Below are 27,286 nucleotides of genomic sequence, written 5' to 3'. Positions count from 1 at the left end.
GCCTCAATCTGCATCAAAGTGTTGCGAAATGCATAATGAGAATCTCCTGCCCTAAAATCGAACTTCGAACTTCTAAGGGTTAATGTTAGAATGGAATAAAATCATGGCAAGAGAGATTGCCGGCAGAGTACAGTTGCATTCTTAGCATCATGCTTGAATCCTTCTCTTCTCCTAGCATCATCATAATTAGCTTGCTTATGAATAAATTACTGACGGTGCACACTAATTTGTGTGGTTTTTCGCGGTGCTTCGAGGCTGCTCGCCAGAGATCGATTCGTACGCCCGGCATTCCGCCCGAAAATGGTAATTGAGTCGCTCGAAGACGGGAGCCTATCCGCGAACCTCGCAATTGTCGAACGCAATGCAAAATGCAATCCCCGTTGGGTGCGTGCTGGCATGGGTAAAAGTTGAAATGCATCCATAATTTTAAACACGAGAGAAAATTAAACTGCACAGTCGGAGGAGGGCGAAGGGGGTAGCGGGGCGAGGGTGCATTTAGTGTTTTGGCAAAACAGCAAAATCAGCATGCTCTCCGGAAGCTCTTGAGCACTTGGTTGCATTTAAATAGGGTTTGCCTCCTGCTTGCTTGCTTGTGGCACAATTTATCGTACTTCCTGCCCGCTTCATTCTCACGGTCGCGCAGGGGTTGGGTGCTTTTTCACGTGCAATATTTGTAGAAGCGCTCATATGCACCCACCCGCCGGTTCGCAGTTTGCCCGTGGAAAAGTGTGCGTAGCGTTCGATTGCATCATCACCACCGTCGATGCGCGCGATCGTCCGAATGAACGAAATGAACGTTCGATGATGAGCCTAGAATCCGCTTCGCTTTGCCATTGGATTGGGAAATGGGGATGTGCGTGGCTAGTATTCTTCCTCCTCAATTCGAAGGATCTCAATTCGCGGCAAAGTCAGTCAGTCAGTCAGTTGGGCAGAATTGGGCGAACGCATCTCTCACGCCCCCATTTGTTTTGCTCCTTGCGTCAGCGACCACCGAAGGCCTCCAAAATCACGCTCTGCCAACGACAGATCCCGAACGGAACGAACGGAACAGCTCGTTCCCTGGCCTGTGGGAAACAGCTGCTATTATTTGTGCGCTCCACATGTGTTCTCCGCTTCCCGGTTTGCATCAAGAACGCATTTTATGCTCCTCGCCAGGGGTTGCGCACCAAGCTGGGACTAAACCTAATGTGGGCAACGAAAAGGATTCACCGCGGCTGTATGTTGGGTGGTAGATGATGGGTTCTGTTTATCTTTCGCTGTATTCGTACGCGAGTTTAGTGTGTCGTATTTCGCGATGCAACGAGTGAGTCTCGGCGTATGTGTGTGTGTGCGGTTATAGTTTGTTTGAGGTCATTTGCATCGAACCTTCCCTCCCCCCCCCTCTTCCTATTTTAGCGGTGTGTGTTGACTCGCTGGGCGGTTTCGGTTCCGGGCATGGCTGGAAGATACTCCATCGCGTCTGTCTCGCGTTCCATACTGCGATGATAATTAACTTTGTTGTCACGAATTAGTCCCTCAAGTGTGTATAGCCGCGATGTGTTGTGCTCGCCTTCTCTGGATCTGCATCGACACCACCGGTCCGGTATTTGGTTGTACCATCTCTCTCTCTCTCTGCAACTTCGGTTTCGTTTTTGATTGTTTTTCGAAATGGAAGGTTTGGATTATTATTTGCATGCTTATTGGTGGCCACACGGGCAGCAGTAGAGGCAGCAGAAGTAGAAGCAGCCGCAGTACCATAAACAATTCATTGCGAGGGAATACGCTGCCGCAATAAGGTTAGACATTGTAATAAGGTGGAAATTAGTTTTCCCTAGAATGTGCAAGTTCTACTATGTTGTGTGTTCTCGCCTCTGTTTGCGGTGAGTAAATCGTTAGGATCGCGAATTAGTTGAAAGTTGAAGAATATTTGTTCAAGATTTTGTTTTAAATTCAGGATCTTGTACATGCAAGGTAGTTTGTGGTAAAGATTATTGCTAAATTCTTCTTCTGTCTTTTTTGGCATTGCAATCTGAAGAGGGCTTAGTCTGCTAGCTACATTTGGTTTCCTGGACTTGATGTAACCCTTGGCAGCATACTCACTCAGGACACTGTATATGGATAGTAGAGACGATACCAGACCCTGTCGGAAAAAAACAACTTGAACAAAATTTAAGATCTAATGGTCTAGTAAATTATCGTTAGAAAATGGCGACTTATGTACCCTTAGCTCTTCATAAAAACTGACAAGTTAAACTTACTTTCGTCAAACTATAGTTTTGTTTTGAGTAGATTAAATTTGAGTTATCATAAAGGTATATCTGTTATAATTTGCCTCGGGGTAAGGTTAATTTTTTTGGTTTAAGAGCGGCTAAAATCTGGAACTTTAAAGTCATAGGGTCCTCTTAGACTAGATTTCCTAATTCATGCTTCAATTTCGTGTGTTTTTGTCATCTCAAAATGAGGTCGTATGCCGTAGAATTATTAACATCTTTTAAAGAGTTCTCGTTTGCTAAGGTTCATAAGCCTGCCAGTAACCAAAAGCAAGCAGAAGATCGAATTTCACCCAGTTTCTGAGAGTATGCAGTGTGATTGCATCCGGAAATGTTAACTGTGCATCAGTTGGCATATAATCAGCTATATCCTTGCTTTCTTACTTAAGGTAAATGCCGTTAAAGCGAAAAAGGATTCGAACGGTGAATTACGCTGCAATTATCTGCTGCCGCTCGCTCGATTCCGGTTTGCTCTTCCCCTTTGTACGCTCCACTTTTAACCACTTTTTTTCTTCAGTACGCACTTACTCTTGACAAATGGGAGACAGTGATGCATTGGTTCAACTGGTGAGGGATGTAATAAACGGATGCTTAAAAAAAAAGTGGGCAAAGGCTTCCTCTCGCAAAAGCTGCCCTTTTGCTCCCAATTCTATTTCCTTTCGTTTCGGGGAATGTTTTCCTTTCCTTTGTAGTTCCCCTGTTTTTTTTTAACATTGCTGCATAATTATTACCCGTTATTCGGGGTGGTAATTCATCTCCACGTGTGTTGTGCACTTTCGCGAAAATAACTCGGGAGTGAAAATGGCAAAATGTGGTTGCGGAAATCGGATGCACTTTCGAGGACGAACAACGGTTGTTTTGTTTTTTGCCTCTACCACAACTACTGATACGGCTATAGAGTGATCTTTATTATTGTTGATCTTTCTGTTATTAAACTAGGATGTAGTACATCTCCAGGATAACTCCAGGTCGATGTTTTGTCTCGCAATGACGGTTGGAATATTGGAACCGCACCGCTTTTCGCCCGTTAGTTTCGATCGTATTCGAATGATGAAAACCCACACCAAGGGAAGGACGCGGTACGGCACCACACACGGCCATATCTGCTGCACTGCAATCGGTTCCGGATCGCTGCACACGCGTTCGTCCCCCAGCTCACCCTTTGTATGTGGGATCTTTCTCTCTCGCTTTCCCTGGTGGTTCGCTTGATGCATTTCTTATCCACCCCGCGAAACGACATCGCTTAAAACCCTGAAAAAGGGAGTCGTCGTCCTTTGCGTGAACCTGCTTTCCGGTGCGCGCAACGGTAAAGTTGGCTTTCTAGCCCACCAGCAGCAGCACCCAGCACTGCAGCAAGTTTTTGGGCCCCTATGTGTGTGTGTTTGTATGTAGGTTATGCTCGCGCGGAAACAACATCGCACGACCGTTGGCTTCCGTTGGATCGTTCCGTGTTTGCCGGGAACGAGAGGAATGAAACTTGTGCGCGCCTCTTTGCTTCGGATTTTTATGTTCCCGTTAACGTGTTGTCCCTTTTCCCGGAGCTGCTGGTGGATGGGATGATATTATGGTGCATCCAAACGTTCAACGGTAAGGGTGCGCGAATGATTGTGTGTGAGTGTGGTTTACCGCACACAGAGTTCCTGTTTTTTTCTCCCTCCGGTCGGTTGGTGTAAATGTATGTGTGTGTTGGTGTGATGTCCTGGCCGGTGCGTTTGTGGGTCCAAATCCGGAGTATGGCGATGCAGTATGATGACTCGCACTTCCCTTGGTACCCAGAAAAGAGGAAGTGCAAGGACGATGGCCGGCGGTACGTGTATTGGTGTGCTCGGAATAGCATCGTCTGTTACTGACGATTCGTTCTTGGATGCTTGGATGCTTCTCTCTCGCCTACATCTACGGCCAGGAACGAACCGTCCAGGTCGCATGTCGACTACTGCGGCAATCTTCCGAATGTACGACGCTTATGCGGCGCACAACAAAGCATGGACAATTTTCGGGAACATAAAGCTGAAACAGCAAACTATGATATCCAGAGCACCGTCCAAGCTCAGAAATACGGTTGGTATATTAAAGCTTGCGCGAGTTAGTCACTCGGAATGGGAAAAGAACGGGGATTTCTGTGTATGTTTTGCCTTTCGATCCTTGTCCTGCATCCTGACCGACTGAACGAAACGTCCATGCATATTCGAATATAGACATGTGTGTGTGAGAGTTCGAGCTCTCCTTTTGGGTAGTCCTTTTTTTCGGTGTGCACTGTTCCACAATTTTCGTTTCATTAATTTTTAACTTTTGTTATTGCTCCGGCAAACAGTATCTCCGCCACAATAGGTTCCCTTTTGGTGTGGCTCTTGCTTTGCACGCTCGGGGTCTTTGGTTCTGAGGAGAATGGTTGATGTTATGGGACCCGCGCGTACATGGATGACGGGTCACGACGACGACTGGCAATGCGCAACGGTTGTGTTTTTTTCTCTCTGTACAAAGGGATGCGAGTCCTCGTTTTCTGTGTCGTATTAACCCCATCGTGGGCAGCATGAGTGTGAGGAGAATTTTCGGGTCACTACCATTTCCCCCTGCACGATCATTTTAGGTTTGGAAATCAACTGTGAATTCTCTCAATATCCCTTCTTCATGGCTTTTTTTTGTTCTCATACTGCAACTGGTCATTTGCTTCACCAGAGCCCTGGTTCACGTTCAGCACGAATCAGAAATATCGAACCAAAGCTGCCTGCCTACCCACCGGGGGGACAGCAAACCGCGTGGCGTGTTTATTTTATTTCCTGGAAGATCGGAAATATCGTGCCAACGTTAAGCATTCGATTATTTCGTAAGGGTCAAACCCCGTTATTTGATTACATTTTTGGGGTTGGTTGGTGCACTTCCGGGTCCTAATTCATGAGTTATTTAATTTTCGATTAGACGTTAGAAAGTGGAATTCCTGCTGCAGTAAGAACGCAACCAGATAATGTGTATCGATAATGTGTAAGTATACAAATACTTCCTTTTGGAGTGAGTCGGGCAAGCTCACACCGCCATAGGATATAGGGTCATAGGACAAAAAAAGCTAATTTAAAAGTACATGATGCACCGGCTATCGATAACCCAGCAGTGGCTCACGCGAAGTGGTAACCGCAACATAAATTCGCGGTATGACGCCCGGGAAATTCCCCTCCTCCCGCGTTAGCTCCTCACGTTGTATATCATATCGGTTGATGTTTATGGACCGGGGGATTTTTCTCGAACCGCACCAATAATAATTATGTAGTGGCTTTGCTACTCCCCCAAAAACTGGTGGCAATCGTGTCGCGTTGGGACGCACCACTCGGTAGCTAATAAAACTGATCAGCTAATACCCTCCGAAAACAGCAAAAACAAAAAAACGAAGGCAAAGTAAATGAACCATTGCCCATACACGTCAATCACAAGATAATGGAGGTTTGTTCTTATTTCTATTATCATCGTTTTGGTAGTCGGGTTTTGCTTGCAGTATGGTGCGTAAATTGAAGCTTTGGCCACACCGGGTGGAGCAGGGTGATGTGGATGAGGGAGGGCATGGTTCTTTCTACTTTATTGCAAACCTACCGAGGGGGTGACGCACGCACACACACTGTGCCGGGAACATATGTCGCTCGCGGAAATTGACTGTTACGAAAACCCAAATCGAACGGGATGATAAGCGACCTTCGCCTTTTTTTTTGTTCGCCGGGTTTGGGAGGGAGCACAAGCGGTGGGGATTGAGGTGTGGGGGTGGGGTGGTTTTGCGGCATTGGTTTATGATTCTAATAATCAAATCACCAACTCAGCCAATGTCAAACGCGAAGGTGATATGGTGAGGAGTGGGCCAAGTGGAGTCCACATACGGTTGATAATTTGTAGAAGCAAATAGAGTTTTTGGCAAAGAAAACAACTCTTGTGTTGGGGCCGGTTATCAAAGTGTTCGGTTTGTGCGTATGAAGGGAAGAATTAGACAGGAAATACCACATAATACCCACAAAAATATGTTACAATTCTTTATTTAGACCTTTTTATCAATCTACGGAAATGTTGCCGATCATTGGATGAGTTTAACTAAAATACAATATCGTTGGAGCGTGATTACAGGTTGCCGGGTTTTACAATCGTCATTGATATGAATGGTAGAGGGTTCATCATTCAACTGTTTTTTTCTTCTAGTGTTACCCTTCGCACCTCTCACCATCACCTTCCAGCTGCGTTATCAATCTTCACGATGAGCCTCCTTTCCGGTCGATCGATAACAATCTGCATCGTTCGTTGCCTTCGTTTGCGATTATTTTGAACCATCGGTCCATACGTTCATGCCTTTGGGGCGATTTAATTTCTGCAGCAAGTCGGATGCAGCTTGCCATTGTTACATAATTTAGTGATTGATACCGCCCTTTCTTCGTAACTAGCGGCACTGTACTGTGGGAGGAAAGGGAAGGAAAACATGATCAACATGTGGTGCTGTTTGGTCGTAAAATATCACAACATCACCTTGGGAAAGTAGCTTTGAGAAATATGGACGAGAGCTAATTTTTGTTTCTCGAAGACTTGGTTTGTGTCAGTTTTGGGAAATTGGGAGGAACTATCCGGAAGAGTTGTTCAAATGTTTTATGATGAAGTCAGTCAAACACAACAGTTTCTGGTAATGTTGAAAGGTCTTGTAACTCAATCTTAACCCTTCCATTCCTGGTGATGGATTCCCGGTACGCTTTGTACGATTCTGTTTTTGCCTTCTATGGACTTACAACCAAACTGCGGCACCAAGCACCAGCCACCAGTATATATGCGAATGGTGTAACCGCGAGTGGTACGTACTTCGCAACTTAGTAACCATCACGACGATCGCAAGAGAGATCCCCACGATCAAGGAAAAACGAAACCACGAAATGCGGGTTCAGTCCGTGTGGGACACAAGTACACACACACACACAACTCTCATTACCGTCGACCTCGTTTCTCTGCAGAAGCGCGATACGTCGCTTGGGTGGAAGAGTGCAGATCCTCACAGAAGAAGGACTTTGGTGGTGGGCAACGTGATGCACATGCCTCTTTAGAAGCGACAGATGTTTTATACCGTGCGCGGTGAGAAAGTTCACATGCAATTTTTGTTGGCTGTAGTAAAATGTTCAACCACAAAAAACCAAAACATGTTTTGCTGCCCCTCCGAAATGTGTTTGACTTGCGGTGCATAAACACACATTGCTCACTGTTTTCGGGAGTTTGGGATGTGATTGGGATGTACGGTCAGCTCCTACAGGTTGCAGGTTATTTATCTGGTCTAAAAATACACGCAACTGAAACGCGGTGCAACAGACAGACATACCTTGATGTTAGGTTCCACCACCCTTAACCGTGCGTTTATTGTAGCCGCGAAACTAATATCGATTTTCGAAAAAGGAAACTCAAAACTAAGGGCCCGAATAACAAGGGACTCCTAGCTTGTTCAAGTGCCGGATATGGCAGAGAGCGAAAGGAAGTGATCGTGCAGTTATCCTAATTGTTTGCATGTACATTAACGCATTCTCCCCCGGGCCCGGGGTATGTCGACGCCGTAATGAGTCTCGGCCCTAGAGCAACGCACTCTGTTGCTGCTACTGCGTGTGCTGTTGCGTTTGGTTGACGGAAATTCCACCACTCTAGTCCCTGTTTCCGATCGAGACCATCCACTTCTGTTGCGCAAAGTGGTGTTTAAAAGTTTCGAGTGCGTTCCGGGAGAGTACGCGCGCGCCCGAGCTCACTTCAACTCCACAAGGGGTCGTCTAGGTTCGCCGGGTCGTGTCCGTACGAGCGGCGAGAAACACGCGGTCCATGCTGGTAGTCTGCTTGGCAGGCTCTCAACGGTGGAGGATTAGGATAGGTCACGCGCATCATGAGATTTTCGTCGGCGATCAGAAGCAGGGAGATAAAGCAGAGAAAATCTTTTTCTCTGTGCTGATGTGTTGCGCTCCTGCATTTTGATCCGACCGCCGTTCGCGTGTCATGCCGCTGCACTCATCCTATTACGTACAACCAGCAGGATGTCTCATTTTCACCTTGTTCCATGTTGCGTGCACACGGCACTGCGCGCCGCAAAAGCAAACGTACAAGTGAGTTAGACCCAGCCGATCAAGTGGTGAACACACAGGAGACGATCGTGTTTCGATCGTTCAAACTCGATTTCGACTGATCCAACCGGCGCGCGGCCACCGGATGGATGCGTGATTTAGGTTTTCTCTTCATTCTTTCCTCTATTCTTTGCTGCACTTTCCCATGCCACATCCGGTCCCGCCAAGAACCACGAAAGCGAGCCGAGAACGTGAAAGAACGTGAACGCAACAAACGGAGCATAATCATCGTCGTGTTATTTATGTCGTCCTTGTTAGGTCTTAGGTTTTTGGTTGGGGGGCTTAATTTGTCCTTCTCGGTGTATGTTTGAGCATTCTATCCTTTCCCTTTAGGTCGTACGTACAATTTTTCGGGTCCAACTGATACCGTCGCTGAACGGGCAGATTAATAAGCAGAAATAATAATTAGGCTGAAAGCAAAGTATTTTTGGACGTTGCCGGTGGCAGCGTGCTGCTTTTGAGTGGCGATTTGGGTAATTGCTGTTGGCGTTGACGTATCGGTTGGTTGATGCGTACGGACGTTAGTTAATAGGCCACAACTAATTGGTTGTAAAATTTTTAACGTACATCGTTAATATAGGAAAGGGGTGAGCCCAGGGTGTTCAATAGTTTTGTAAAATGAGTTGTTCATGAAGAAAATGATGGTCTGTTACAATTGTTCTTTTTGCTTGTACATCATTAGTCGTGGTAAAATTGGATCGTTTTATGATTACATCAGGTTGAAGCAGAACAGCTGGAATCTGCTTCACCTTTACAAAACCTTTTCTTTGTTGAAAGGGAATCAAACTTAATTTTCCAAGTTCAAGTTTTAATCGTTTCAGTCAAGGTACGCCTGAATACAATCTATATTAGCTAGAACAGAATCCAGCAAGTGCATCGCATAAACCTTTTAGCATTCAATGTCTTTAATTGAGATATCGTAGACTTATTCTTGATCTAAAGGGAGGTTTTTTCCCCTTCAATTGGCATTAAACCAGGACATTCCCTAGTTCAGTACTTTAAGTTTAGTTGTTTAAGCTACCCTTAAAGCATCCATCCACATGCAACCGATGGACAGTTTATATGATAGACATACGGCAGAAGCAAGCATGGAAATGTGTGTCGGTGTTGTTTATCCTAGGACAACAAACCACTTGCTTCGAGGGCTTCATTTTAGGGGGTTCGGAAGTGCGTTAACCACGCGATATGTAGCAAGGGGAGAAGGAAGCGGTATTTGTTTGCTAATTTGCCCTTAGGATGTGTGCGGCGCCCTTGGGCGTTTGGCGAGCCACCATTACAACACCTCCCAGTGGTTTTTGTGCTTTTGGGAGGATGAAGAAAGTTGACTTTTCTGGGTGCCGTTTTTCGATGCGGGAAAGGACATCCTGATGTTCATTCTAATTCACCAATTTATCCATTAACAGTCAGCGCTCTTGAATGTCTAGGTGGCTTTGGTTTGATGGCTTTGTGTTTTAGAAGTATGCTGGCATGTCACTGTCTGTGTTCAGTTTCTGCTCAACTGAGAACGTTTTTCGCGTGCTGCCGTACCTTTTCACATGTGTTCAGTCATAGTATCGTGCCATGCTGGTTCACATTACCCAGACATAGGGCCGTGCACGTGAAGAAGCAGCAGCAGCATAAAATCGTCGAAACCGAGAACGAGAGCGCGGTACTGCACATGTAAAGCTGGCCAGTTTTTTGGTCCGTGCAACAGTTTTTGTTTATATTTCTCCCACCCCGCGCAAACACGCCGCTGGCCTGTGGTTCCTAGCGGGGTGAGGTTGGGGGATTTATCAATATTTGTTTTGAATGTTTTGAAGCTGCTTGCCGTTTCCTGACCTCGGCACCGACGCCGGCCCGGCCGGCGGAGAAGAAGGGCCCAGGGTTTCGTACGCATGGGGGATACAACATGCAAAGACACGGTCGAATGATTGAGAGATAGAAGAAAGATTGACAGGCTAACTCCTGGCGGCGACCGGTAATATCTGCCTTCGTCACCCCTTGGCTTCCCGAACCGTTGTGGTTTCGTGCCGAGTTGTGTTTGAGGACGACGGCGACGACGACGGGAACTCCGAGCCTCGTGCATGTATGTGTGCATGTTTGTCGTAGGTGTATAAATTGATCCATCCCCCGCATTGGCATTTACCGGCACTACTCGCTTCCTGCTGACTCCATCCAGAGTGGAGTGTTTCGCTTGTGTAGTAGTAGTAGTTGTAGCATTGCTGTTGGTGGTGCGTTTGCATGCATCCCTTGTCAATCAGCGGCGCATATGAGGGGGGAGGTTGGATCTCTCGGTTCGTTCGCGATGGTGTAATAAAACTCTAGGGGTGCTTTCGGTACTGTGCTGCTTGCGTTAAGGTCGGTCGGTACGTTGGAGGGTTTTTTTCCGTTCGTTACGTTTTTTCCCTATGTTACGGTGCCGACTTTAGTTAGGCGGGCCCCCTGAAGCGACGCTGAGAAAAAAAAATGAAACGCATCGTTCTACAACGACAACACCACACACTGGGGCACATTCATCAGGCACACCGGGCGTCAATATTCGGGCATATTTGCAGTCCCGAAATCGTGTGAGGGTGTGTGTGTGTGTGTTTGTGTTTTTTAGGTTTTGTTTTGAAGCGCAACTAGTGGTGATAGCGGAACCGGATCCTGATGATCAGGATAGTGAGGCACTACAAATTGGAGCATGTCAGGTTCATTTGTTTTAGGTTTCCTGTTTTCATAAGACCATTAAAATTGTAATATATTTTAGCAATAACAATTTCAATGAGATTTTTTTGGATGTGTTTTGAAGTTTTGTTGCTTAAATGCTACAACTGCGCCATTCTTAAAATAAGGTACTCTTGAACCTTTAACGAGATATTATGACATTTTCTAAAAATAATAACTATATAAAGTTTATAACATCTTGACATCATAACGATCATGAGATAGCTCCAAAGTTCCTTAGAAAGCGTTACTTTTTTTTAATAGGACCAACATACGCTATCTTCCTGAAAAGAAATCTCCTCAGGTTCAACATCCGCGCACCGCACACCACCACACATCCTTGCGAGTGGTACCACACGCGGTCAATAAACTTTTGACCATCTGCTCCTTAAACTTCACCAATTGCGGGGTAAAAACCCGTTCCTTCTCAGGTCGAAAATTAGGAGTGTTAAATGAATGGAGCCCGAAAATCAATCCCGCCACACGAAGCAGTGCATTAAAATAATGTCCATTTTCAAGAAGATCTTAATCAACAGGTTGGTTGCTGCTCGGCTGCCTTCGCCACATAATATGTCCACACGCGTGTGCCGCCAGTCAATCCAAGTGTAATTTGGGATACGGTTATGCGGTTGCACATTCGCGCGGATGGTTAGAGTTCGCACGCGTTCATGACCACCAATGCACCGATTCCGCGGCTCAGTGATAAATTATGACAAAAGCGCACAAGACACAAGTCTCTGATGCCCAGTTTGTGCTGGCTCCTTTTGAGAAGAGAAGGGATCCAAATGCTGTGTATCAAAATTCAAGGAAGAATATGTATACATGGTTCTTATGTTGGTGTGTATCCTCGGTTATCGTACCTAGCGTACGAAATCGGAACAAAGCGAGCATAAGGAGAGCCTCGGAAGGCAGTGGCCCGAGGCTAAAAAAGCGCGCCGCTTTATGTATAGTCTTCTCCCCTTTCTGTTTTGGGTTTCGATTTTGGAGTTCATCGGCACCGTTCGGGGCATGATCGTGTGTGTGTGTGTGGGTAAAGCAAGAAGGATACGTTCTCCTTTTGAGTGGGGGATATGGTGTAGTGTGAGGTACCTTCGAAGGGTGGTTCGATACCTCTTTCGTTTAAATGAAATGCTCTAACACTAAAAAGGGGTATCGAAGGGAGAGCATCTAAACGATCCTCCACAGAGAATTGTTGTGTATCGGTGGGTTTATGCGGGATTGAAGAAATCGCCAAACTTGTGAAGCTCTCGTTTGGGGTGATTATGTTTTACGCATTATTTTAGCCGGTTTTACAAAATTTCGTTAAAGCCGTGGAAAAAAAACCGCACACACATACACACGCACACGGACACAGAGAGAAAACACAAGAAAAGGTTAATGGTAGACCACAAACCAGTCTTCAACCATGTCCCGGCCGCGTCACATCAAGATCGTCGTCCCCGTCCTCCGCAGCGAGCTGATGAAGAAGCGGGCCACACGAACACGGCACAAAATTTCGTACAGGTGGTACGAGATGCAATTATTAACATATTTATGGTTTCGCTGCAAAATTGCATACAAAAGCGAGAGACGACGGGCGCGAGAACACCAGAAGCTCCAATGGCGGGTGTATAGGTGGTGCACCACCTCAAGATCCTCTTCGCTGCTCATCATGCTGACGCGATCTCTGGACTAAGGAAGATGTTGGAGCGGTAGTACCGGCGAGACTGTTTGGTACAGCGCTGCCCTTCTTTCCTGTGCCGACCGCTATCTTGTGTATACAACCGGAGCGATTCGATCGTGGTGTGTAAAAAGCACCACCATCCCGTTTGATTGTGTGCGGGGCCAGATGTTTCGGAATTGGTTCCTTTTTTTTGTTGTCCGCCCAAGGAGGAAAAACGACCCTCGGCCATGATAGTTGGACGATCTTCTTTTTCGTCATTTTTAAGGTGTTTCTCTCGTTTTTGTTGGTGCGGCAGGGTCTTGCAGATCGATCGGGTTGATTGGGCTTCTATTTTTATTCTTTCTTATACTCCACCGACAAAAGTAACAAAAGTAGAATTTGATTTTTTAAATCACCTTTTTAATTCGCCATAGATCCTACACGATCGATGCTTCGGGGATCCTCGTGTATAATTGTGTTGTCTCTACATTTGTAGAAAATGTACATGATCTCTGATAGTGAGAAAACGAGTAACAGAGCTCTTATTCCTCTGCTACAAACCGAGTCCGGATTCGTTGTCGAACATTGAACCAACCAACCCCCTTAACGAAAGCAGGAAATTCGGGCGCCTTGCCATCATTCACCGTGTCGTTGTTTTTAATGTTTTTGGTCGTAATATTTTTCATTCCGCGCTTCTTGTGTGTTATCATCGTTCCTCTGGCGGCATCGTCCCGTCCGTACTTACACTTCTTCCTTCCCGCAGGATCGGCGCTCTGTGTGCGTTCGTCGCCTGGCCGGTCAATCAAGTCTCCGTTCGGGAAGCGTGTGCCGGCGGTTCTACGCTTTGTGACCATTTTCGTGTCGCAGTCGTAGGCAGCCCAAGAGAGAGTGGTTTTGCAGGTGGTGGCGGTGGTGGGCAGTGATGCGCGATGAAGGGTCTTCTGCACCTTTGTGGTCGCGTGCACATTGGCCGGTTGCGCGTGCGCGCGCGTGTCCATCCATTCACATTTATGCGTGTGTGAGAATGTTTGCGGTGATGCGAGCGGTGTCTTCCTGCGGTGTGTGTGTGTGTGCGAGGTGGAAGGAATCGGAGCACGGCCGGGGACATGTTTATTTATCCTTTCCTTCTTCTCAGCTTTGCGCTTCTTCCCCGAGATAAATGTTCACCGTTCGTCGAAAGGTGTTTTCGCATTGAACGCGATAAAACAAAGCCGAGCGAAAAATACATACAGCAAAATTTTACGAAACAAAAAACATAAAACGTCTTCGTCGTCATTTGAGCTTTTTCCACTAAACGCTTTTTTCTCTTCTCTCTCCCTCTCTTGTTTTCATTGCAGAAAAGGCAGGCTACCAATCACCATATGGCGGCATGGACAATGGCGTGGTAAGTTCTGCTTCAAGGATTTGGAAACTACCTGATTATATGCAAACAACAAACGCACATATCCTTGCGTGGCGTCCCCGGGACAGGTTTCGAGGGATGGTCCTCCCGTGTACGCAGGGAAAGGACCGGTGAACGAGAGTCGTCAACCGAGGCGTAAACCGGGGAGAGACCAGCCGGTTCCTACCGCCGGTGCACGCGCCTTATGTGCTGAGTTTCGGACAGGGGGGAAGCTTTCGGGACGTTGCTGCTCTGGATGCTTACTTTGTAGGTTAAGTGTAGGCTTTCTGCGGAGGATGACACTCTCTTTGCTTGCGCTGCATTCGACAGGTGATACGGCTCTGGTTGCAGCCACGCAAAAAATGGCATTACGATTACACACGTCTACCGAAGAAGGTGCGGTGGGCACCGCGTTGACAGTCCGACGTTAAGGTGGTGCAGGAAGGGAGAAAATCGGGAAAAATCATTTATTTGTGAAGGATGAATCTTTTTCGACAATATGTTTCATTTTGCAATGGCTCTTTAGCTTTGAGAACGATCCTGCTCCTTTATCGTTACGTTTTCTCCTGCTGTACGTTGCTTCTTGGAGGTAACGGAGAGGTTATTACAGGACGTTGAACCGGAAGATTGTCAAAATCAAATATATTGACTGATTGTGACAGTTTGTTTTACCTTTGTTTGCCATTCAAATTTTGTTGGATGGTCAAAAAACATTCAATTGTATTTTTTTCGTTTTAAGCAACAACCTGTTTGAATATAATTTTATTCAGCTTAAATTTGCTATTCAACTGTAAGACAGTCTACATGAAATTTTCAAGCAAAACACCTGTAACAAGGAAGCTGTGTCCTGGCTGGTTTCTTTCATCCCTACACCCTATACAATGGTTAAGACAAATCGTATAAAAAACGACTCGTCCCCGACACGCAAAAAATAGTCTGCCACGAGCCAAACCGTTGACGGCTGCTTCATGGCTAGCCCGTGGCTTTGTTTTAAATCTCTTACACCGGTCGCTCGAAGTGTGCTGGCGAAGCCGGGTGTGCCTGTTGGTTGGTTGTCGCTCGGTTCGGTAGACTGTTCCAAAATATGTGTCTAGTATGACATACAGCCATGGAGCACACACACACACATACGCGCTTACAGTATTACTGCTGAGATAGGCTTTTTAAACAAAGGACTCACAACAAAAACTGTCCCCGGTGTGGTGTCCCTTTATTTTCCACAGCACGAGATTTTGAGAAGAGATTCCAATCGATCCTTGAGTCGGAGTTTTGCATGGGCACGCTTTGAGTTATGTTTGAAAAGATCTGCAAAGAAAAAAACACCCCAAAAAAGACCGTAGTTTGATGCGAAAACTCTCGGAAGAAGCATAGAATTAAGGAAAGCAGCAGCATAAATGAGCTGCATGGTTTTCGATGAAAAAAAAACTAGTTAAAATTTGTTGGTCCTTGTCCATCAAGGGTAAGAATAAAAAAAAGCGAGAAGATGAAAGAGGGAAATGCATGCATAAAGTGCAGCAAATTACACTACACAATAGAGCGAAGGAAATACGAAAGGACACGAACACACGGTGCTTTTGCCGTAAGGGATTTTGCTAAATGGAAAAAAAGGGAGGATATATTTTCGTTTCTTTGGTTTGCAAATTATTTTCTTGGATTAATGGCTGTATGTGTACATATGAGTTTTACGAATTTATTTATTCAAATTAAAAATAATTGCTTATCAACGCTGCAAGATTCTTACTTTTGAGTCAAACTGAATTGCCAAACAGATACACTCTCCGGCGTTTCGAAAAATGACTTGAAGATTTCTTAAATTTTGGTCGTAGTTTTTTGATAATATTTTCCTACGAGCTACCAGATACTGTCCTTACCTCGGCCCTGCTGTAGGTTTTGCTTCAGAAAAAAAGGGAGAAATAATTATAACCTCATCCAAAAAGCAGCCAAAGGACAAGCGAAAGGAGCAAACGATGAGAGGCGCTCTAGTAAAACATGGCCAAGAAAAGCAAGGAATCCTCCTCCGGTCGGAGCCGGTCGGTTCGGTTTCGGTCGGTCATCATCCTCTACCTCTAGACCACGGCCGCCGCTTCCTCCTTACTCCCCTGTCCGTGGCGGCTTGATGTGTTTTGTTGTTGTTGTTGTTGCTCTTCTTGTGTGTGATGCTGCTGTGAAGACTATGGAACTTGATTAAGGAAAGATTCGACCGACGAGCGCACGCCATGCTCGATCGTCTCTTTTCCTCCCCAAAAAAAAAGGAACCTTTCGCAGCGAGAGACGCCAGCTGTCGCCCGTAGCTCTGACACCGTTCTGTGTGCCGCATAGACGCCTGTTGGGCTTTTTGAGCGTGTGTGTGTGGATTTTTTCTCCGCCGCTTTTAAAGTTGGCTGGCTTTTGCTTTTTAAGTTTTTGGTTTGGTCCATCCATCCATCCATCCAGCCATCTATCCATCCAGTTCGGATAGAAGGTTCCTGTGGTTGTCCTTCTGTTGCGTTGGTCCTTCTGGGAGAAAAAAAAACTATATGTATGCGCTTGTGGTGTCGTTTGCCGTGCCCTTCGAAAACGTTTCTCTCAATAAAACCAAAACCCAGGGTGTCTTCACGCCACAACCGGGAATCGTGCGTGAAGAGACATCGCAAGACACGATGGAAGGTGATTTCAGGTATTTAAATCGGATTGCCGCTGTCCGTCCTATGCGTCCAGCGGAAACGTTTGCCCGTGGAGCTGTTGTCTGGCTGGTTTTTCTTTCTCCAAAGCAGGATTGCTCTTCCCTGAAGAAAGGTGGAGATGAATATGGATTGAAATCCCATTTTTTGTGTGTGTTCTTGGTTGCTCTTCCGTACAACGAAATCTAGAGGGAAATGAACGATACATTTCGAACTAACTCAATCCACCCGGGAGGTGTGTAATGAGGATGGAACGGATGGGGGCATTTGAGGAGGAAATCCCTTCCGAAAAGCAGGACCAACCGGAACAGAACCTGTTTGTGTTTCCTACCGTGTGTAACTAACTAACCAAACCAAATACGTACCGAACGGGAACCGGCACAAATCTCCCGTCTGTGTGTGTGTGCGCCTTCCTACCTATGGTACGCTTTTTATTCATACACTTCTTGCTGGTAATGGGCGGATAAACTCAAACTTCCGTCCCGAACCGAAGACGACACATGATCCTTTCCTTTCGATGGATACCCCGGCAAAGTTGATGATGATGATGATGATGCTGATGCGCTCTTGTCTAGTTTCCGTTCTGCTGAGCCTTTTATTACTTCCGGTGGATCGTCATTTTAATGCCGACGAGGACAAGGATCACATTTTCTCAAACCACTCTCTGCACCAAGAGGTTGTTGTTTTGTTTTGTTTGTAGATACTCAACGGCAAGCCGACGGATGTTAAACTGGAATGGATTTAAATGTGATCGTTTTGCAAGGATTCGTGAAAAAGAGGCTGGAACGCAATCGGATCCTACTGGGAATCTATCGCCAGCATTATGATTATCTTTTGGAAGTGTAATAAGGTCGTCGTATTTTTAAAGGGAACGCCGCGACTGCACGTATGACAGATAACGGAAAGGAAATTGTGCTCTACTTCTCTACTCGACATGTCCTTCACCTTTTTCACCAGTGTGGAAGGGTTGTTTTTGCGCGCTTGCCGAATTAAATACCTTTTTGATGAAGGTCGTGTCGCACCCGAACGGTAACTGAAACTTCTTAACTGCTTCTATGATCATATCTTCCATCTGCTTAGCTCCCAGTTTGCTGGGAGCATTGGAGGAAACCGTTAAGCTTTGTATTTCCGACCTAAACGATCGTTTCCCGGGCGATAGAGATCTACCTATATCATAATTCAACCCGCCCCGTCCAAACACTTTCACACTTCGGCGAGGAGGTGGTAATGATTACGTCCATTAATGTTGGACATTAATGTGGACCACTTTTCGCGCGTACCAGCGTTCCGTGCGCGCGATGGCTAAGCATTTTAATAAACCTATCAAGATCGAAGGACACTCCAACCGCGGCCTGGCTGCGTCTTGGCGTCGTGTGTGGAAGCAGGCAGGCAGGCAGGCAGGCAGGGAGTCATGCAATTTACGAAATATATGTGTAAGCCACAGCAAGTCTTTTGTGTGCGGCCAGATATTCTGTTCATAATGTGAAGCTGTACAAATTGTGCATATCGAATCGTAACCGGGACAGAGATTTACACGGCAGCCAAACTTTTCTTACCGTGTCCCAATCGACATGGTATTAATTCGCCCACGGGGGATGGTGGGGAGAAGGAGGGGGGGGGGAACTGCGCAGGCGAATAGGAGGGAGGAGAGTGTGTTAGGAAAACGGGAGGGCGACCCGCAGCGCGCTGCGAGTACAAAGTTGATTGTGCAACCTTAAGCAAATCAGTATCACTAATCCCTCTCCTCTTCCTTTTCCCTGTCCTGCGCCGGTTGTCTTTTGCGAGCTTTCGTTAATGCAGACAGACTTGTGTATGTTTGTGTGTGTGTATGTGGGAGAGAGAGAGAGAAGAACAGAGGTCCCTGCGGGGAAGCCAACAAAGTCTGTCGAACGTCGAGCATGTACGAAGGAACAAGTTGTAAGGGTAGAGCTTTGGTTCCGAAAAGCCTGGAACGAGATAATGCATACACATATTCCTAACACACCAGCAGCGCTGGAGCAAGCCGGGCTTTTGAGCCCCTTTTCCCTGGCTTCCAGCGTGTGTGCATTTTCGCTGTAGTAGGTTTTCCTTCCAATCAGCCGAACGTCGTCACCCTACGCTTTGCTCAATCTATCTTTTTACGGGTTGGAAACTCTCCAGCTTCCGGGAATGCATGGTTGCAAAATTTCTACCCCGTATGTCGGCTGGCGTCACATGCCCCCGGGGCGTTTCGAATTTGTTGTCGAAGTCCTGTTTTGAATGTTGTCTTTCCCCCAAACCGCTGGGAACACCTTTTTGCTGCGGCGAAGTAGCTTGTGTTGTTTCTTGGCCGCCTTACGAGGTAGAATAGAGTCGTAAGTTCGAATAAACCGCTTTGAATGCTAGAGGTTTGGAGAGTATGTAGGAAATATGGTTAGTAGCATGATTGAAGTAAAATTTAATACTGACAGGCAGACAAAGTGCATAGCTAGTTCTATAAAGCTGTTTGAGACGAGATAACTTTAAAGTTTGTTTAGGTCCTAAGGTAATTCAGTGTACAATCTCTGCCTTGAATAACATCAGACTTGATCAAGTGAACCTATCCTAAGCCGTATGATCAGTTTAATGTGCGTCTAGTTAAAACCAAACAGATCATATTTGTTAATCATTTTCTGAACTATATTATTGTATGTTGAAGTATGTTATGTTCCTTGAAACGTGCGTGGGTAATTGTGAATGGTTAGCTGTTCGGTCTACATGCACCCTCGGTGTCGCCTTCCTGATGGATCTCCCCAATTTACACTAATCAAGAATATCCGTCTCGGCTCAAATCTCTCGTTTGAGGAGAGATCCTTCGTCCTGAGTTTTTTCATCATCTCGCTGGGTCTGTTCATTTTTGAAGGCTGTGAAATTTGAGGTCGAAACAAAGGAACAAGCAAAGATGTAGTGCTTGTCCTTTCCGAATCACCCTGTGCTGCTGTGTGTGGTTCGTTTGCGTGAGGTTTCGCGTCGTCCTGTGTGTGATGGGCTCCTACTTTCTCGTGGCACACGCTCAGCCCAACATAACCTCATCTTCTTCCTCGCCCTCTCAACGCCGCCCCAGTAGTACCATCGTTATTTGCAGCGATCACCTCGGGTTTCTTTCCTTCTTGAGCGCTCGATCGTAAGTTTCTCTCTGGCTTAGGTTCGCCTTTCGCTTACGGAAAACATCTGTTAACCTTAAAATGCGGGCCCTTTTTCCTACCTTCGTTCGTGTAGCGCTCGATCGGTTTTTTTTTCTCCTGTGTCTCTCCTGTGCCGTGTTTCTTTCGAGTTGCTTTTTTCGTTGTTTAATTTCCATTTTCGTCCTTTCCGTCATCCACGGCAAGTAAAACGCGATGGTCGTCGCGCACACAGACATGTAGTGCCTATATGTGTGATCGGTTCGAACTCAGCAGCATACGCACACATCGCCATAGCAACACATGATAATCAATCTCCTGTTGGGCCTTCTTTCGCCTGTTCTCTGTCGCACTTGCCAGGTCCGTCCCTATCCCTGTCCTGTTGCATCCTTCGCCCTGTGCGCAGTTTATGTGTTCCGTTCGTTCCTTCTTCGACTTTCCATGCTTCATTACATGGTTCGCTTTGGCTCATCGTACGAAAGTCCGCCCGCAAACTTCTCGTCCACATCCTTTGCACGTCCCGCACAGAACAGTGAAGCAGCAGAAAAAGGAGAGGAACGTAAAAAAGGGAGCTCGCCTTAAGTTTTGTGCTTCTTCAGTTTAGGTTTCTACTTTTTTTTACTCCTTCTGATGTGTATTAATTTCATCAATGTCTAGCCTTCGTCTTCTGCGTCTCCTACATCCAACGGATAATATTTATTGGCCGCTTCGTCCTTCTCAAATCCTTCTGAAATCAGAATTGCTTGTGTGTGTGCGCGTTAAGCCGCGTATCCTTTCTCGTCCAGTTTCGACGACTTTTTTCCTTGTTTTCTTTCGCTCCCTTGGATCCTTTGCATTCGCTCTGAAAGAAAAAGGGTGAAGTGTGCGTGTATGTGCTTTGTAATTTACTTCTTTAATTTCACTCCTTTTTGCTGCGAAACCATTTTTTGTTCGGCCAATCCACGCACTCGCACCGCAAACCGTTCGCGTCTGTTCAGGCCTGCCTGAAGGATTGCGAAGTGCATTCGGGAGACCGCAAAACCTCTCGAATGCTGCGTGCTCTAGTCATGGAGAGGTTTTTTTTGTGTACTGTTGTTCTGTTATTCACATTAGGTGAACTTTGTATATAGTTCTTACTACAGTTCTGGTTTTATTTTTGTTTCCACTACTTGCATGTAGTTTTCTTGGAGTTTTGTTTCAATTATTTTTAATTTTTGGGTGTAAAGTACCCAAGCAACCTTTACTCCTTTTTTACAGATCAGATCATTGCTTATGTTCTCCTCGACGAGCCCATCCCACATTATACTAAACAGTTCATATGCATTTAAATTGCCTTTTTCTTTCTATCTGCCATTATTATTGTTAAACCATTAATGTAGGGCCCCATACGCCCTATGTCGTTGCTCCTTCTCGTCTTGCTAAACGCATCAAAAGGGCACGTTTTGCACGACACGTTAGCCGTCGCCTAGTCCACACAGAGATCGCTGGATGGAAGTCGGTGGATAAGTCCGAAAAACGGCACACACTCGCACGGTTGGAGATTGCAGTACGATTGTGACGGAAATAAAATCGCCCAGCCAAACTCTCCCCCAAAACCAACCAACCAGAGTAGGAGTGCGCCCTCCTCTCGGCCCTCGGTTGTGTGCATTGCGTTGCATGTTGCTTCTCTTACTGCATTGCTGCAGTGACTCCGATGGTAGTAGTTTATATGTGCGGTGCCACTTTTTGTCCACAGCTCCCTTGCTCCAAATTAATTAAAACAATTCCATGCAGTGCCTAGTGGTGGTGCTGTTGTCTCACAGGCGCAGGTACAGTCACACAGGATTGCAGACTTTTTTTAAGGTCTGTTCGTTGCTCATGAAACGTTGCGTTATCGCTCCACAGGCTCACCTAAACGAGCATTAACGGTAGGCTCTACTAGGCAGCGTAGAAGCGGTGTATGTCTGTATGTCCTTTCAATGAAAAAAAGTAGGGCTCTCTCAAAATCCACCTTTTGCTTGGTGGATGTTGAAAGAGGCTCTAAATTTTGGGACGTCTCGTACTGATAGTCATCTGTGTGCTGTTGGTGGGGGCACAGAGGGAGGCAATAAAATGACCTCGCTCCTCAGTCAGCATTTAACAAACCTACATTCGGGTCCTTTAGGAGTGCTAATGGCAGTGGAGTAAACTTTCCGAAATCATCGCACCAATCTACTAAACCATTCGTCTGTGTGGTTAATTTCAGCTGATGCCAACCCATTAGGGAAACATTGGTAGAGGGAGAGAGAGAGAGAAAGGGAGAGCAAAAAAGGTTTTTTGATTGTAGGTGCACTGGACCATAGTCGATCGTTTGATCTTCCTTTTACTCAACACAGCACACGCGACCACCACAGGCAAAGCGTTCTGGAATGATCGTTTAGCATGTGTAAATGCTCTTAATAATCAACGCCACTGGATCTTACCATTAGTGTTGCAACAAAGTAGTTCCAGTTCGAACATTTTTCTTAAATTGCATTTACCGTCATTGCATGATAACTTTTAAGCAAAATTCAAATCCTTCTCCACATGTTTTTTGGGCAAACGAACAATTGTTTTGCAAAATAATTCTCCCTCCCTTTTTCACTATCACGTTCCCCCTGTATGATATTGATTCAATTATTTGACCCATTCCTCATTCGCTCAAATAACCTTAAAATTGCTTCCCCTTGACAGCTTGATGGTAATGATTATGATGATCGGCAACGGTTTTTGATAGAAGGTCGGCGGTGCAGGCGAAGCCAGCCACGACGCCGTAATAGATAATATACATTTGACATGCAGCACCAAATTAATGTCTTCAGTAGTAGGTAACACCGTTAATGTGGCCTGCGTTGTCCCCTTGCTGCAACAGCAGCGTGGTAACCACCGGGCCGGGAATATAGATAGAGCCTGCACTGTGTTGGACCCGCGTGCACTGTTCTGGTGGCTGTTGTCGATTTTTGCCATTTATTATTATTATTTTTATGGCTTTGACTATTTACCGCCGGTTGGGCATCCGAAAAGCATAAACCCCCGACGCGCTGCTGCTGCCGCTGTGGCTCGTGTGGAACGCTCTTTCGCGATTGAAATTTCCACCCTTATCCTAACCTCTCCTCTTCCTATCCCCTTTCTGTTGTTGATGCAGCGAGCGCGCGCGCGCGCCTGTTCGCGAAGCCCTGTGTGTGTGTCCCTATGGGAGACCGTCGTGAAATTGTCACCGTTGTCTAGTTGAAGTGGTCGTGTGTCGCTGTGGGATTAAGAGGTGGGAAAGCTGTTAGGGTTAAGGTAAGGAGGTGGTGGAAGAAACGAACCGAAACACCCTCTGCCACCAGCAACAACCACCGCGCGTCGCGACTCATAGTTTTCCTTTTTTGTTGTGGCCACTAGCCGCGTTCTCTCAGGGTCCCTCTGGACCGGCGTACGGGGGGTTTTCGCGTTTTTTAATGCCGCCGCCAGCATTCATTACATACGCGCGTTTCGCCGTGTGATGCTGATGCTTGGCGCGGTCAATGCTGGGCTGAAATGCTATTGTTGATGGTATTATTTCCCGCCACTCGCGCGCCACTGCCCCGGTTGGAAGGGAAAGAACAAAAAAAGAAGGAAAATAAGGGAACAACATGCCAACACGACGACGCGTGGCCCGAACGAAAACGGGGACGATTGTGCGGTGTGTGCCGTTTGCAAATGAAAGTGTTTTATCTTGTCTCGGTCGCGGCCGGCCGGGCGCTCGCGCGCTCCTGCGAAGGGTGAAAGAATGGCGAGCATCTATTATGCTCAAGTGCTTGGGGCTGGTGGTTGGTGTTGGTGTCGGTAATAGAAATAGTATTAGTAATAGTAGTGTGGTCTTGGCTATAGCTAGCGCAATCCTGCAGCTCTATCGTGTGAACCCTCTACCATCTCTCTTACTCGTTTGTAATACAAAGCGTTTCTGGCATTAAGCTAACACATAAAAGCATAACATCATAGGTCAGGTCACCGTGTCGTTCAAGGGGGGGGGGGGGGGGAGGGAGGGGGGTTGGTACTTGAAGGGATGACAAGAAAGGAAGGAACGCGCGCGCGCGTCAAAGTAAAGCGCGCGCGCTTACGTTAAGATCTCTTTTTCTTATGCTGCTACTAGCCAAGCGTATTAGCCGCTCGTTCCATGTGTTCCACTAACTGAACGTTAGACTTTATGCTGTTTATGCTCTATTTGTGTGAGTGCGTGTGTGTGAATGTGTATTTCTTTATTTATTTTTTGTGTATCGTTTATCCACGGCAATTATTGTGCAGACATTGTCCGAGGGGAGTTCCGCGCACTCTGTTGTGAGTCTCCCGAACGGCAACTCTTTCCTTCCAGACGCTCACAGCACAAACCTGATACACGCCGAAGTATGTCTCCCTCGTATTTGGAAATGGAAATGGAAGTGGGTAAAACAGGCTCATTCTCTCGGGTGGGTCGGTTGGGGAAGAGGTAAAGTGTGCTAGGGCGCGGGTGTTGCGGAATCCTACGAGAGTTATCCATTTTTGGAATGGAAATGTAACGTTTCAATAATTAGATTTAGCCCACAAAAAGAGCTGCTATACTAACACCATCACCATAAACACTACTACTACTACTACGACTGACCTAACGCGAAAACGATCGCGTGATCCGGACACCATCGTGAGGGCACCGTGCGACATAACCGTTTTGAATACCGCACGGTCTTCCCATACTCAATCCTATGGGCCGTGTTCGTTTGATGGATTTTGGAGAACCAACGTCCGAAGGGTTTTACTTATTTTTGTTTAAACGAGACAGCATTTCGCATTGGAAGAGTGCCGAATGGTGGTACTCTTCACGATCAGTGAAGGTAGACTAGAGGCCGTGCTTGAACGGCTAGACAAAAAAATAGAAAACTTTGCGAGTATGTCAGTCGGTCTAAGGTATTAAGTTAAGGTTGTTGTACCAGCGCCACTACTAGAGACATGTCTCCTTTTACCCCAATCTACCACCACCTAGTGTCCACCTACTTCTGGGACATTTTTTGTGTGTGCTTGGAGCGGAAAGACCTCACTGAGATTGGGTCTCGTCGTTCGGGGACATTAGGACATTGCTGCTGGTTTTGCTGTTTTAACCTCGCGGTTGTTAATTGTAGTTGTTCCACGTCGTTGTTACTTCGCAGAGAGGGGCGGTAGGGTACTCGCCGGCAGACCAGACCGTGTCTTAAAATCCCGACCCTCTCCCGTTACCGCCACAGTGGCCGGTTTGGTATGATAAGTTGTCTTGTAATCCACCCACAAGCCACCGTCGTCGTCGTGGTATGCTCTCTATGCTGAGCGGACATGGCTTTTTTGTGCAAGTTTGTTTAGTTCTTGATGCCGGCACGAGAGCTATGTTGGACAGTATTGGGAAGAAAGACAGAAAAAAAGCTGTAACAAGAATTTATGTTGCTGAAGATAAATTTAGAGCCCGCTGCAGCAGTGTGTTCCTTTCGGGGCTCTTTTTTCTGGAAAAATCCTCCCCGGTCTACAGCCGACATTCTTTTCCGCTCCGAGGGCCGATGGAAGGGTTTTTATACGTAGTGAGACGTTCCGAAGCCCAAAGTTGAAGTTGGTGTGGTGGAAGGAATCTTTGGAAGGATACATTCCTGTCGCGCTACTGTAGTTGTGTGGCCGTAGGTCCTGCGCTCAACTTTAACCGATCGTTTCGGGGTGGCGGTGGTGTGTTTATTTTCCTTAGTTAGCTTTACTTTTTGCCGCCCAGGAGAAATCGAACTCGTGTGAGCGCGGTCACGCGTCTGGACGAAATATTCCGATGATGATGATGGTAGTTATCTTATTATTGAATTCTCTATCACAACGGACATGGCAAGCGTGCGTTCCACGAACAGCGCGGCACTGAACGATGTTGGTCGACGCGTGTGTTCGTCGTCTGCACACGCGACACTATATGACAAGAAACACAGAAGCAACGCCAACGGAGGCGTTCTTGTATTTATCTTTGTTTTCTGTTTTGTTTCGTACATTCTTCTCCCAAACGATATCAGCTAGCGAACCACCACCAAAAGCATTCGGACACACAGAATTGCGCAAAGATGATGGAAACAACACCACACATCGCTCTTGGTGCGATTATTTCGGCAAGTTTGAGCCAGCGGAATAGAGAAGCACAGTTCCTAAGTTTAAAGGTTGGTCATGGGTGGTGTGAAAGAACGGCCAAGGTTAAACCTTCGTACCACCAACATGGATGCTGTCTTGTACTGAAGAAAGTGTGTACCAAACAAATAACCAAAAAAAAAGAGCGTCCAATGAAGTGATGCTGTACAGTGAAGGAACGCGCTTCGGTTCTTTAACGCGCTCATCGATAACAACGTGGCCTGCCACTGATGGGCCACCGAAAAGAGCAAAGCCGGGTCTTGTGATGGTTTTGTTTGGTGGCTGCTGTAGGGCGCGCTGGTTTTGCGTTGAATGGTCGGTCCGGTAGTTTTGGGTTCTGTTTGCATGGGGGAAGGCTAGCTATGGGTTTTTTTTTGGCAAATTGCTTAATCGCTCATAATTGTGCGAGAGAAAAGAGCGTCTTGGCTTTTGTTTTAGTCACAAGCAAGCAGTCAAGTTTGGCTGGCTGTTGCTGTTTTTGCTATGAAGCGATTTGTTTCAGAATTTGTCGGGGAAAGGCGTTTTTTGGTTGCTGTCCGGTGTGTGTGTGTGTACTTTAAATGTGTTCAGTTCTTTTACCATCAAACCTCCTGCGCTAATGGTGGTGTCAGGTCGGATTTTCTTTTTTTTCCTCTTTGGTTTAATGCTTCAGGCCAGGAGGGTTTCTTTTAAGACAAGTAACAAGTCCTAGGCGTCGACTATATTTTGCCGGTACCACTTGCCTTCTTTACACATCTCTCAGACACCGGTTAGAACAGTCAAAGGCAGCAGTTGTTTGGAATAGGACGGTATATATCCCGCGGCGAAATTGCTGTTCGAAAGCAGCTTCGATAATGCTGCTTTGGAAGGCGCAGAACTTAATGTAGACATAAATTCACGATCTTTGAGGTTGGTAAATTATCGACCGCAAGGATATGCGTTTTCGTGAGTGGATTAGCTTTTTAAATCCACCGTTTGTGTACTTTAATGAGACGATCGTGTGCATTTTTCTGAAAGCAGATTGGTGCATCCATAAACAGGGTAGTTGTTCGCCCTCCTCAGATGCCGAAGGTTATTGATCTTATCGGAAAGGTGCTGTAGTGCGCGTAATTTAATCTTTCCTCCGGACGAGAAGAAAGCCAAGAATGTGCGTTCGCGATCGTGCGTAGTTTTGGGGGCTTAAGGTAACGAACTTTAATCGTTCCGTGTGTGCCGGCCAAACTCATTTGCACACAAACTCATCCACAAAACTTGGGCCACGGGGTACATTTTCCTCGTCGTTTCTTACGCCGATCAGAACAAGAAAAAAATGCACTAACCAGCACTAGACGCACATAACAACAAATTTATTTTCTTTCCACCAGTCGGCGGAGG

At 46.3% G+C, this 27,286-nt stretch overlaps 1 protein-coding gene across 8 annotated transcripts in view; it reads left to right on the top strand.

Annotated features, from left to right (window-relative positions):
• LOC118509338 (protein daughterless) overlaps positions 1-27,286 on the top strand; it is a 58,754-nt gene that overhangs the window by 15,007 nt on the left and 16,461 nt on the right. For all 8 annotated transcript variants that reach the window (XM_036049834.1, XM_036049832.1, XM_036049838.1 and 5 more), the window contains exon 2: positions 14,018-14,064. In XM_036049834.1, coding sequence (XP_035905727.1) covers positions 14,018-14,064 — 47 coding nt within the window. The remainder of the gene's footprint in view (positions 1-14,017; positions 14,065-27,286) is intronic.

This window comes from Anopheles stephensi, chromosome 3 (assembly GCF_013141755.1).
Source record: "Anopheles stephensi strain Indian chromosome 3, UCI_ANSTEP_V1.0, whole genome shotgun sequence".
NCBI lineage: Eukaryota > Metazoa > Arthropoda > Insecta > Diptera > Culicidae > Anopheles > Anopheles stephensi.
Note: the sequence above shows the minus strand (reverse complement) of the source record. Positions and strands in the feature narration are given on the sequence as shown.